At 41.2% G+C, this 13,557-nt stretch overlaps 1 protein-coding gene across 1 annotated transcript in view; it reads left to right on the forward strand.

Moving 5' to 3' along the window:
* RYR3 (ryanodine receptor 3) overlaps window positions 1-13,557 on the forward strand; it is a 358,095-nt gene that overhangs the window by 186,845 nt on the left and 157,693 nt on the right. The window contains exons 37-38 of the mRNA XM_019627208.1: window positions 5,104-5,206; window positions 5,944-6,081. Of these exons, the coding sequence (XP_019482753.1) occupies window positions 5,104-5,206; window positions 5,944-6,081 (241 nt within the window). The remainder of the gene's footprint in view (window positions 1-5,103; window positions 5,207-5,943; window positions 6,082-13,557) is intronic.

A 13,557-nucleotide genomic window follows, 5' to 3' on the forward strand; every position in this document is an offset into this window, starting at 1 on the left:
ATATATATATATATATATATATATATATATACACCACAACTTCTTTATCCAATCATCTATTGAAGGACGCTTTGGTTGTTGGATCTTGAGATTATTATACTAAGCGAAATAGGTCAGACCGAAAAAGTAGAGAACCATATGATTTCACTGATATGTGGCATATAAAACTGAAAACAACAAAGGAACAAGACAAACAAATGAAGAAACGACTCATAGACACAATAGTTTAGTGGTTACCAGAGGGTAAGAGGGGAGAGGGTGGTAGATGAGGGTAAAAGGGATCAAATATATGGTGATGGAAGGAGAACTGACTCTGGGTGGTGAACACGTAATGTGATATATAGACGATGTATTATAGAATTGTACACCTGAAATCTATGTAACTTTACTAACAATGGTCACCCTAATAAAAAAAAAAAAGAAAAAAACGAGCAAAACACCAGGAGACAAGCCTAGTCCCATGCTACTGACAGCTGAGGAGCACCTGCCGATTATTTTTTGAGTAGGAATGTAATCTTTCCAAACAAAACTTCACATGGGGCAGGGTTTCCTCCCTTCCCTCGCTCACTCTATGTCCTTATCACAAAGTCAAAGACCAGATCACTGTCAGGATCCAACTCGTACCCCAGCAAGGATCCACCAGTTAGAAAAATGTCTGTGCAATACTTCCAGAAGTCACTACTCTCTATCAGAGATCAACAGAACATGGTCAACGTTTCCCAGCTTAGGAGAGTAGGTGCACAGTCTTCCTCATTCAGTGCCCAAACCCCCTTTCCTGGTGCCTGAGACCCTCACAAAGCCCTCCAGCCCCATGAAGCCTGGAGAACAGGACTGGATGAGTGAATCCCTTTCTGTGAGGTGTTGTCTTTGTTCGTTGCAATACCCCACCTTGTTGTCAGCCTTGCCCAGGTGAAAAGGCTGCTTTTAAAAAGACTCAAAATCCTGGTGAGAAATTTGCAAATGAGGGAGGGGAATCTTGTAGAATAAGTTTCCATTTGTCCCGCTGCTCAGCTGCTCACGTATCCTGGAGGCTGCTTAGCCACAGCTACCTAGGTGTTCAAAAGAGAAGATAGATCTTTCAGTGAAGAAATTCATTTTCTGTCTCTGAAACCAGATCTTTGGATCTTATCTACATTTAATAATATAAGCAGCCTGTTCATAAATCATTGCCGATGTGATTACCACCTTTTTATATTCATGGCACAACTTGATCCAATTACTTTCCTAACCTATTTTGTAGAACATAGATATTTATATTGGCTCCAAAATGGACCACATATCTTGGCTTTTAAAAGATTCACTTGAACGATAGAGGCCTTCAAAAGAGCAGGCAAAGCTTATCTCTTTGCTGGAGGCAAAATGAGAAGGCTCCTTGGATTGATGGGAGTAGGTAATTTTTACTGTGCTGAGGAAAATGCCGTGAGCTTGAATTACTCTTGAAGGTTTTACAAATGTTGTCAGGCTGCTGTTAGATTGGCAACAAGTGTGAACGTTCCCCATTTCAGTGGGCAAATGTCGACCCATATTTGCAAATAGTGAAAAGGCAGTTGATGTGATTACAACGAAGGTGACAGGCTCAGACCATGGCTCCCGTTCAGGCTCCCCTATCACTGGCTGCGTGGCCTTCCTCGGGCATATCACCTCACTGTGCCACAGGTTCTTCAGCCACAACATGCACATAATGTTTGTATCTCCCTCCCAGGGTTCTTGTGAGGATCCCAAGAGATAATTCATTTAGATTGCTTAGCGGGATACCTGCCGAACAGTAAACATTCTTTAAGTACTACGAGCTGTCATTCATTTTAGTGTTAGAGGTATCTGCAGTTGCCTCCTATCATGTTCTCTGACCTTCGGTCAGTGACCCAGTAAGTAGAGTTTATGTATGTTTTCTGGTGTCTCCTTATCCCAACCGGAACTGGGTTTATCCATCTAACACCGGTAACACCGTCCTCAGGAATGTAGCTCACAATCCTGGCTCCTGGAAGGGCCATGCTGGCTCCCCACCCTTTCTTTCCCCATTCTCCCTTCTTACTTTCTCTTCTGCCTTCCCAGGACCTGTTGTCACTTCCTCCTGTCGCCTTCTAAACAATCCACTGAGCAATCATTTCAGACTCATTTCAGAAGGTTGTAACTCAAGAAATTCTTCCCTAATGTGTTAGGCCAACGATTCTTGAGCAGACATCAGAAACCCCCAGAAGGGCTTAATAAAACACGGATGGCTGGTCCCACCTGCAGGGTTTCTAATTCAGTAGGTCTAACGTGAGACCCAAGAATTTGCCTGTATAGCAAGTTTCCAGATGATGCTGATGAAGCTGGTCTAGGAATGGAAAGAAAGAAGGTACACTAACTGCTGTCAATCTCAGCTGTCCCCTCTGCCCCGCCTCCCAGAGTATACATTTCCAGAAGGAACCTATCCCTAAAGCTGTCTAAATAATTAAGAATTTAATATCAACAAAAGGTCTGAACGATTTAGATTCGTTTCAGGGGAGAACAATGCCAAATCACCTGGAAAATAGGATGCATAAGAATTAGGATGTTCAAACAGTGGTATGATGATCTCATCCTTCTGTAACCTTTGCGGAGGAAATAGACATGATCAATGCTATATCCGAACAGTATTCAGAGAGATGGGAAAAGAAAACATGCTTGGGGGAATGTAACTAAGTCCATGAGTAGGGGAAAACTAACATTAGTCCAATGGTTGTTGGCAAATTAGCCAAACATAGTGAGCAAGGCTTTCACTTTGAAAAGGGCTTCATTAAAGGTTATGTAATACCTGCAGCAGAAAATTCAACTCACTCCCCTTTTGATTATGCCCTGTAGGTTGGTGGCCCATGACTTTCTTTCTAAGTGTTCCCCTGAAGGAAAGATCTGTCAATAAAGAAATTAATTTTCTGACTCTGAATCCAGATCTTCAGATCTTTATTCAATAAACAACCTATCGATGTATGTTGTTGATATAATTACCATAGTTTAACACTGTGGGACAGCTACAAAAATCGCTTTCCCAACCTGTTTTATAAATACTATTTTAATACAAACCATACCACTACCTTCTTCTAAAAAGTTGTTTACAGTAGAAGCTTTGACTAAGGGTCTTCCTAACAGTATTAAATAAGGTTCATAGTTTAGTTTTGGTTTTTTTAATGTGAAGTTTTTAAAGCTAGAAACCTAGGCAGAAGAAGAAAATACACATTTGCCTGGGGTTCAGGTTTCTCTGCCTGAGGCAGAAAAATGGAGACGATCACCTGTAGTTACTGTTTCACTCCCTCCTGGTAGTCACTAGCCTGGAGTCATGGGTCTATGGGAAGAATTCAGACATCCAGGAACCTGAGTGGGAAATGAATGACAGCTTTATTTTTACTAACGTTTCATCTCTGATAGCATGTCTTTCAGTTACTAAAGGAGGGAGCAAAGCAAGTACCTGACTTTGTCACCAACAGAAATTACATATTTTTTCATATCCTATTATAGTGGCTATAATACCTTGAAATATCATTTACATCCATCACTACTTCAAGGTCACAGTGGGTGTGAGACCTGCCACCAGATCCTTTTGTTTAATAAATTAATAAGCAAGTACATACGTTACTATATCACAAATTGGTTTCTTATGATCTTGATAACAGGGTTTCAATGTAATTGTTTCTCTTTGTAATCCTCTATACTTTATATATTTAAAATATTAATCTGAGAAGGAATCATATCATGGGTTTCACTAGACTGTCGGTGATCCATGGTACAAAAACAGTTAAGAGTCCCTGAGACAGGGCCGGCCGAGTGGCTCAGTTGGTTAAGAGCTCACTCAAGAGTTTGAGCTCTGAGCAACAGCGGTTCGAGTCCAGCCCAAGCTGAGCAGCCGCTGAGCTGCCAACAGGTAGCAGGAAAAAAAAAAAGAGTCCCTGAGACAAAACCACAATGACACAATGTGATACATAGATGATGTATTACAAAATTATATACTTGAAGCCTATGTAATTTTACTAACCATTGTCACCCCAGTAGATTTTAATTTTTAAAAAAACGAAAAATAAAGGAATAAAAAAAGGAATAAATAAAATTTAAAAAAAAAGAAAAAGATGCTAGATTGGCTGCAAAACATAAAACCTACATATCAAAAAAATCATATAAACAAAATTAAAAGCTCACTGAAAACTGGGAAATATATTTGGAACATATGTTACAAAGATCTAATAGACTAGAGATGGGCAAAGTACTCACTGATTAATTTTTAAAACAATGATTACCCAACAGAGAAATGGAGGAAGATCATGGATGGGATGTTTATAAAATGTGAAATAAAAATGGACTTTATATGTGATAAAACCTGTTCAACTCACCAATTAAATGTAAATTAAAGCAACAGGGATGTGACATTTTTCAGCCATTAAATTGGAAAATATTTCAAAATGTGTTAACTTGTATTATACTGGAGATGGCAAAGAAATACTCTTGTATAAATTTGGTAATAATACAAATTGTTGTGAGCTTCCTGGAGAGCAATTTGGCAGTTCATGTCAAAAACCATTTAAATGTGCAAGCCTTTTGATCCACGCATTTTGCTTCTAACAATTTATCCTAAAAATGGTCAGAGATGTGAACAAAAATTATGTAAAAGGCAATTAAATCAACTTTATTTATAAGGATAAAAAATGAAAATAACAAATACAGCAGGTCACTAAATTTTACATAAATTGCTATTCATCCATATCATGAGATACAGTGTACCTATAAAAATCAGGTTAAGGAAATAAGAAAATGCTTAAGATAAATTGTTTAGTGGAAAAACTGAGTTTCAAAAACTTTAGGGTATAATCTCAATCTGCATACATAAAAACTGATGGATACTAAAATATTAACGGTAGCTATCTTTGGGTGGTGAGATCTCAGGAAATCTTCCTTAGGTATTATCCAAATTTTGTGCAATCAGTAAACCACTTTTATAATCAGAAAAATAGTGCAAGCTACTTTTAAAGATTGACCATTAAAAAAAAAAATTGAGTTAAATAAAATTTGCAAAGAACATTAGTTGTCTAAGTCAGGATCTCAGTTCTTTGGACCAACATTGAGAACCAACTAGCCATTCTTCTTTGTCCCTCAAAGATCAACATGCTTCTTAACTTTCATCTGGGAGAGAACTGCCCCTGCCCAGACGAGATCCGGGAGGAGCTGTATGACTTCCACGATGACCTTCTCACTCACTGTGGTGAGCTTCCGGGATGCAGCTTTATTATCAAAGCCTGTTCCTGATTTCATCATTAGAAGCTAGTGGGGGAAGCGGGGGGTGGGCAGGGATGTTATTTTTCTGTTTTAAACTTACAATACTAATTATTCAAGAAATGATCCTAGGGACCAGCCAAGGGGCTCAGTTGGTTAAGAGCACAAGCTCTGAGCAACAGAGTCCCCAGTTCAATTCCCACATGGGCCAGTGAGCTGCACTAGAGCTGAGCTGCCACCGAGCTGCCAACAGGTGTCAGGATGGCTCAGCTGGTGAAAGCACGTGCTCCTAACAAGAAAGTTGCCAGTTCAACTCCTGCATGGGATGGTGGGCTACACCCCCCCGCAACTAAGATTGAACAGGGCATCTTGAGCTGAGCAGCCATGAGCTGCCAACCAGCAACCGGATGGCGATTAGACTTGGAGCTGAGCTAGCTGTGCCCTCCACAACTAAGACTGAAGGACAACAACTTCGCTGTTAACTCTTTTTAGAGACTCTAGAGCCCTTTGGGAGTATAGATTAGAAAGAGTTAAGTCTTGAGATTGAAATTACTTGATGTTTTTGTATACAAGAAATCATGTTTTTAAAACAACTTGCCAAAAGACATCGTCTAGGTAAATATTTAAAGTTCCAGAAGGGTGGGAAGCAGAGTTTTCAGGTTCTCTCTATCATATGGTGGCTTCATATACTGTTTGAGATTTTCACTCTGTTCTGTGACTTGCTAGGGGTTCCCCTGGAGGAAGAGGAAGACGAGGAGGAGGACACCTCCTGGACTGGAAAACTCTGTGCCTTGGTGTATAAAATCAAAGGCCCTCCCAAGCCAGAGAAGGAGAAGCCGACAGAGGAGGAAGAGAGCTGCCCTAGTAAGTGACAGTGAATTTCAATCATAATACTCCAACACGGTGCTCTTCTAAGACTCGACTAAGGGAAGTGGCATTCTAACAAATACCAAATAATAGAGGTGGCTTGCTTAGCTTCTGGTTCTATCATACGGTCATCTCTCTAAGCAAGGATGCATCTGGGCATTCTGTCATAATTGGTGATACGTACTGTATATTTTGTGCTATGCTTTTCTTCTGATTTAAGGAGTTTGCTTTCAGAGTCTTCTGAAACCTAGTTTAAAATGCCTAGAAACAGATTTCTGTTCTTTCTTTTATGTTTCCATAACCTTCCACACCTACCCATTGTTGCTTCTGATACTTCTGCTTGTGGTTCCTGAACATTGAAAATTACCTTATGTGGAAATAAAATAATAAAAGGGGAGTAAAGGAAATGGGACGTGGGGGTTGCGGGCAGTTGTTTTTGTGGGGTTTTTTGTGGGGTTTTTTGGCTGCGATTTTTATAATGTAGCATCCTAGAGGACTTCAACCTTCTATTTTGCAACAATGCTAAATCTTGTTCAAATTCGTTTCTCTAATACATATAGTATAGGTGACTCCTATGATTTGACATGTGGAAACAAGATCATAATTTCTTCTACAGGGCAGTTTATTGCCTATAAACCATTAACATTTCAAGAGGAAGATTGTCTGTGTATATATATATATATATATATATATATATATATATATATATATATATATATATATATAATCAGTCTGCTTTATAGGATCAGATTCTGCAGATATTTCATTTGTCTAACGAAGAAGGAAGTTCCCAGGTTTAATATAGTTGCCTTTTATCTTGTTTCGTGTTCCTATCCATCTTAGAATATGCTCTCAAATCATAGACTAGAGCAATAGACTGTCAAGATATGATTGGTTTGTCTGAAAACACTACTTTGGGGTTCATACATCTTATTGCCCTTTATGTTGACCTTCTATCTTTGTCAGAGTATCTCTGAAGGGAACAAATCCTCACCATTTATCAGCAGAAGCGTTGAAGCCTCTGGGAAAGGGGTGTGGGGTACTTGGCAGCAGTTGCACTGGTGACCTTTGCTCAGTCCCATCCATCACCATGGAAAGGGTTGGGTGGGTATTTGGTAAGGATATGCCAACAGGATTCTAAAGGCATGAAAAAAGTGAGTTTAGACTCCCTTTGTGGTTCCTGCCAAAGCAGAACTAAAAATAAATTGAACTGACTTGTATTACCTGCTGAGAGTCTATTTTGAAAGTGGATGTTTCTAATAATAGAATGTGTCATAACTAGGTGTTCTCCAGCAGGACCATTTTATGTTGGGTAAATGGAGTCAGTCAGATGAAATCACCTGGCACTCTAACTCTAAGTCTCTCTAACTCTAAGAATGGTGCCTAGGCTCCAAGCATTGCAGGCTTTAGCACAACTGCCGCAGGCCTCAGGCAGGAAGACCATATTCTGTCTGTTCTGGTAGAACATGCAAACCTGAGAGGCCACCCCAGGACGAAACACCATGTCTTCATCCCATGCTGCTTCCCTTCCACAAGCAAAATTATGAGAGGTTCAAGTTTTGTATCGTAAGTTGTCTCCCCTGGAGTCCCAGAATTAGAAATAGAATGTGGTCAAGTACGTGTGGTTGTCAGCATGTGGGTTCCCTACCACATGTTCCAGAGACTCAAGGCTGGCATCTTAAGAGAAAAATCTTAGGAGTGGTTTAACTGCCATGCCCCCAAAATTGTTTTTAGCTTGATTGAATGCAGATGGTGTTTCTGAATAGATAGCCAGTTGCAATAAAGGGGTCAAAAATCCTTTAAAATGTTGGTAACTTTTTCCATGTTATTGCTTATCTGATTTCTCTTACATTTGCATTTAATAAAATATTAAAAATATAGAAAATAACGTGCTGTAGTGCATAAACAATTTACCAGATACTTCATATAGTCAGCTCTCCATATCTTTGGGTTCCACTTCTGTGGATTCGACCAAACAGGAATCAAAATTATTTTTTTTTTCAAGTTACATTATAGCTGCCACATACTATGTAGTTTGACCTAAAATGCTGCCCGTGTTGAACATATACAGACATTTTTTCTTGTCATTATTCCCTAAACAATACATACAATAACGGTTTTCATAAAATGTACAGTGTATTAGGTACTATAAATAATCTAGAGATGATTTAAAGTATATAAGAGGATGGCATAGGTCATATGTGAATACTACTCCATTTTATGTAAGGGACGTGAGCATCCAATCCTGCACAGACCCTGAGGGATAGCTATATTTGTTTACTGCTGTGGGATTTTTTTACTCTCTCATTGTGTAGTTAAAGAAAATAGGACTCAGAAGAATTAAGGAATACTTTCATTTATTGTTGTCACACTTACCAGGTTCCGGAAAATTTTTTAGGGGACTGAATGTCACCAGCCCAAGGTAACCAAGAAGAGTCAAGCTGTGACTCGATTCAGGCCGCCTGACTCTGATTCCACGTTCTTTCCATTGTTTTACGAAGCTTGTCAAAGAATTTATCAGCATGTGTAACAGGAGCCCCCAACATATATATTACATACAAAATGGCTTTTTAAAACCATCACCTTTTTATCTTGCTTACTGCATCTGTGAGGTAACTCACTACTTGACTCATTGTTAAATGTAGGAAATCTCACCCAACAGAAGTCAAAATTTTAATGTCAAAAAGTCAACCACACCAAAGAGTTTTCAATTTCAAGGTGTTGGAATTTCTTCTTTATGAGCAATGGGTGTCGACCAGATGACCTGCAGGGAAACTTCAACTTTTCTAGGAAACAGGAAGCCACAGTGTCCTGGAACTCATGAGAATCCTGCTAGCTGGCTCAGTGTTGTAGGGATTTACCTCAGCTAACTGCAGGTGAAAGCTGTTACAATCTTATCAGAAGATTATATGATAATGAAGGTAAAATCTTGTAGTAGCAGCCCACCATGCTAGGTCACACTTTGTTTTCATGTCCCAATCCAGCAAATTCCATAGAAAATCTTTTGCCTGTTGGTTCTAGGCCTGTGGTTCTCACACACTGCAGTGTAAGCAGAGTTTCCTTGACTATCAATGTGTGGTCACTGAGTTATTCCTCCAGAAGCATTTATCACCGTACCTGGCACAAAGTAGGTCCTCAAATAAATGTTAGATTTTCTCTTCACTGACAACCAGTTTGGGTTAGCCCAGAAATCGGTCAGATTTCTGATCTATGGAACCACAAGACAATAATTTGTGGGGGGTTTTTGTTTGTTTTGGTTTGGTGGGGGTTTTTTGTCACTAAGTTTGGGGTGATTCATCACAGCAGCAATCAAAAACAAATACAGGTGTTAACAGCTAAAAGTGAACTCTAGGGGTCAGACACATTATAAAGGTAGGCAACCAATTAGAAATGTGAGGAAGAGGAGGGTGTTGTAGACGACCTTTATGGATCCTTACAAGATGGGCAATTGCATTAACAGATATAGAGGGGAGGGGCAGAGCCTTCTTTTATTTAGCTCCTTAGAAGTTGCAAGAAGATTTTTCACCCCAGTGTCATTCACCTGGATAGCCCTGCATGGCAGACAAAACAGGCATCATTAGTCCTAGTATGGAGATGAGGAGGCACGAGGCAACTCCGCCTCATGGATGGAGAAGCAGGGCTCAGAATTCCTTCTGATGATGCACAGGTTTCCAGGCCCGCGCCTCTCAGCAATCGATGCATAACAGGTATCCTGCATCTATTGAACCAGCCAGTGTCAGGCCTGCCCTCTGGTAGCCTGTGTTTCAGTGATGGAGAAGAGAGCTGGGTTGTCAGGGGAGAGGAAACCTAATGCTTATTGGGCATCTGCTTTGTACTAGATACTGGGCTAGATGCTTCACATCCCTCACAGCAAACAGGCAGACACAGGGACAGCCAGGTTCCCGTTTTGCACACACCAGGCAGCTAAGCCTGAGAGAAGCAAAATAATCTGGACAATGTTCTTGCAGTGAGTAAGAAAGAGGCCAAGACTGGAGCCCTGCTCCGTGACCACAGCCCCTGCTTTTAGAATGCTGTGCAGGACTGGCTGGTGGGGAGCTGCAGGGGTGGAGGAAGAGGACAGCGAGACATAGAGATTGAGGATGCGAGGTGGTAGCTTGCCTCATAATCAGTTTACTCTGCATACTGAATAGACATAAAAACTAAAATAAAAGCAGTTCGATTACTTTCCCAGCAAAAGGAAGAGAGAGACCTTAGTCTCCTGAGTCCTTTGCTGTCCCATTTCTGTTCCATCTTCATTTCAGGGACATCCCTCCCTAACACATCAGCCACATCATCTGTTTTCTCTCTGCTCTTTTCCCCATTGTCATCATCGGTCATTTAATCACCAGAACATTTTTGAGAAAATGATTGTGAGGCTGGATGATTGATTTCAAAAACAACAGGCTAATTATCTCCCTATGATGGATGAGACCCCAGGGGGCAGCAGAGATTAACTGGCAGAATCCGCAGCAAACCCCGAAGCATCATTTTGCTGGTGGTCTGCAAGGCTGCTTCTGACAGTGAGGCCCTAGGGCGCCCAGTGGCTGGAGAAACAGTCCTGGGTGGGAGAGCCCTTTGCTTCCACACTTGTCTCCACCCTCCCAGGTGGGGAAGCTCTGCCCAGGGTAGAAAACACTAAGGGAGGGAAATTTAGAAACAGATTTAGCAGAAATATTCAACTGCCATGTAACTGTCCACACAGGGTCAGCTCTGAGAGCAAAGCTCAACAGCAGCCAGGCCAGGCTGACTGGGGCGCCTTGTGGGGTCCACGCCAGCTGTGGATCAAGGCAGGAGGCTCCGTCTCCAGGGCTCCTTCTCCTGTACAGCCCTCACCCCTGTGCTGCCTCAGCAGACCTCACCTATTTACAGAAACCTTGATTCGTTTATTAAATTGAAGTGTTTCTAAATACAGTGAGGACTAGTCGAGCAATGACCATCACAGCTGAGGAAATTCAGTTCCTGCCACGTCGGTCTTTTCTATTCTTACGTGGTGGTTGTGAGGGTTGCATAATAATTCAGATGCAGTGTTTAACACAGGGTCTGACACATAGGAAGCTCTTAGTAAACACTGACTACTATTATTGTAATAAGAGGTAGAATGTTCTAGCAAGCAGCTTGAACTTCTACCCTTATTCCCCAGCCAATAAAGCCAACAGAGAAGGAAACAAGTGTATACATCCAAAAATGAAATATAGAGCTGCGATGAATGAGAACTGGGCGCTTTCTCAGATGCTCAGTGACTTGCGAGGCCCTGGCAGGCTCTGCACGGTCTCACGCCTCTGGGGGTCTGACTGCCAGAGCCTGTTCATTGGGCCCTGATGACATGTCATAAACAGAGTGGTTCTTTCTTGTCATCCAGGAACAATGGTCCTTGTCTTCGCTGGCTTTTCTTTTCAAGTTTTCAGAGCATTGTAACCTTGTTCTCAGTGATTCTGACAGCATCTTTGTTCTAGTGAAATGAGGCAAGTGGTACCTTCTGCTTGGCCTGGGCCAGAGAAGCCCCGGAGGCCTGGAAAAGTAGAGAAATTAGCGTGATGACTTTTCCAAGTCTCCTGGAAGTCAGTGGGTTTAACTTCCTCTCTGACCTTCTGTGCCAATAAGTCATAGGTATTTGGCCACTTTGTATTGCAAACCAGACTTTCAGCCCAGAGGAAGCTCTGGGACACAGAGGGCAGGAGACCTTCCCCAATAAATCTCCCCAACTAAATCTACAGGCTGTTGTGCCATCCTGCCCCTGATATCAAAAGGGTCTTTCCTCAGCTAGCAGTCAGCACATTCAAGGCCATGAGTTGACACATCTCATCTCCTCCATGTAAGTGATTGTGTGGTGATGCTTTGATAATAGCCACTTACTGTGGTCAGTAACCACTGGAATTTGAAGATTTTATTTCTCAATTTCAGGTTTTACTGTGAGTAAAAGCAGGCTGGGTAATGTCAAGATAGGGCCGGTTGTCATTAAAATGTGGTAGTAAAATTCTTGGTGCTCATCAGTTTAACCCAATGAAGCCATAGGCATTCATTTGCTATATTAATGAATTAGTACAACTTTTTCAAGAGCTCAGTGAGTCAGGTAGACATAGAATCCTAGAATATTAAGCCACAAGTGGCTTGACTTCAAAGAAGTAGGTAGAGACACAGAAGTAAATCAACTTTACCAAGGTCATGCAGCCAGAGCTGGAACAAAGAACCCAGCACCCTTGTCACTGCACCATCCTACATTCATTTTCTTCAACATGAATTTAATATTACTAACTTCATTTTATTGGAGAAGAAATCGGGGCTCTGGGAAAGTGAATCATCAGCCCAGCTCAGAGTCAGTTAGCAAAAGAGCTAAAGCTTTATGATTTTCAGGATTTATTCCTGAATCCATTTCATAGTTTATTAAGAGAGCATCTAGACAGTATAATATAAATTTAAAGCACTAATAAAGATAACTAATTTTCTGAATTTTATGAAGCTGTTAAAAGTAAGCAGCTCTTAAGACGATAAAGTAGATGCGTTTAAATTCCTGCCGTGGAGGTTTGAATCCTAGCCCTCTTGTTTACTAATTGTAACGTTAGGCAAGGATTCAATAAAATAATGCTCAGTTTTATGTTCTAGCCCTTAGAAGTTTATATACCTATCAACTTTTGGAGTGAATATACAAAGTATAGGTCATAAGAACTTCATCTCCACATTTATCATTTCTGATGCTTTCAGCAAAAAAGAAAAAAAGAAAAAGAAATAAGCCCAACTCAGGTAGACAAGCTGATAGGGAACTTTATTGACTGGCATACCTGGAAGTTGAGAGATGAAACCAGCACCAGGTTGAGTTGATCCCACGCCTCTGCTTACCCTCCCCGCTGTCTTCTTACTCCATGTTCCAGCTTCACCGTAAGGCTGGTGGCAAGATGGCAGCTACAGTTCTGGGCCTCACATCCATGCACTGCAGTGTCTAAGGGGAAAGTGAGAACGCTTCTCCATTCCTAGTCTTCATGAAGGAAGGATCCTCAGGTCACCTTCAATTGGAGAGCTTGATCGCAGGTCAACTCATGAACCAATGAGCTTGCCTAGAAAATTAAGTCTATGGAACCCACCTTGAGAGTGGGGTTGCACCAGCTTTCACTAAGGATCATGGGCCATGAGGTAGAGAGGCAGATATCACTACAAAATTAGGGTTCTGTTCAGAAGGAAAAGGGACAAATGAATGCTGCATGCGTGGTCAGCAATATTTATTATGCCATGATGGTTATCACTGTCAGCATCTTTCATATACTCAGTGGTTAGCATTGAACTGTAAACATGTCTAACCCTTGATGTTCATAGGCAGAGTAGAGGCCAAAGAGCCGCATCCCGGAAACTACAGAATATGCTGCCTGTGCTCTGTGGACATTATCTAATTGGCCATAGCAGTTCTGCAGTAGGCGCTTTCTGCATTTGATGTTCTGGCTTGACAGAAGCTCTGGGCTAGATCCAGGCAGACCTCAGTTGTGT

The sequence above is a fragment of the Hipposideros armiger genome, unplaced genomic scaffold (assembly GCF_001890085.2).
Source record: "Hipposideros armiger isolate ML-2016 unplaced genomic scaffold, ASM189008v1 scaffold_724, whole genome shotgun sequence".
In the NCBI taxonomy this organism is placed as follows: Eukaryota; Metazoa; Chordata; class Mammalia; order Chiroptera; family Hipposideridae; genus Hipposideros; species Hipposideros armiger.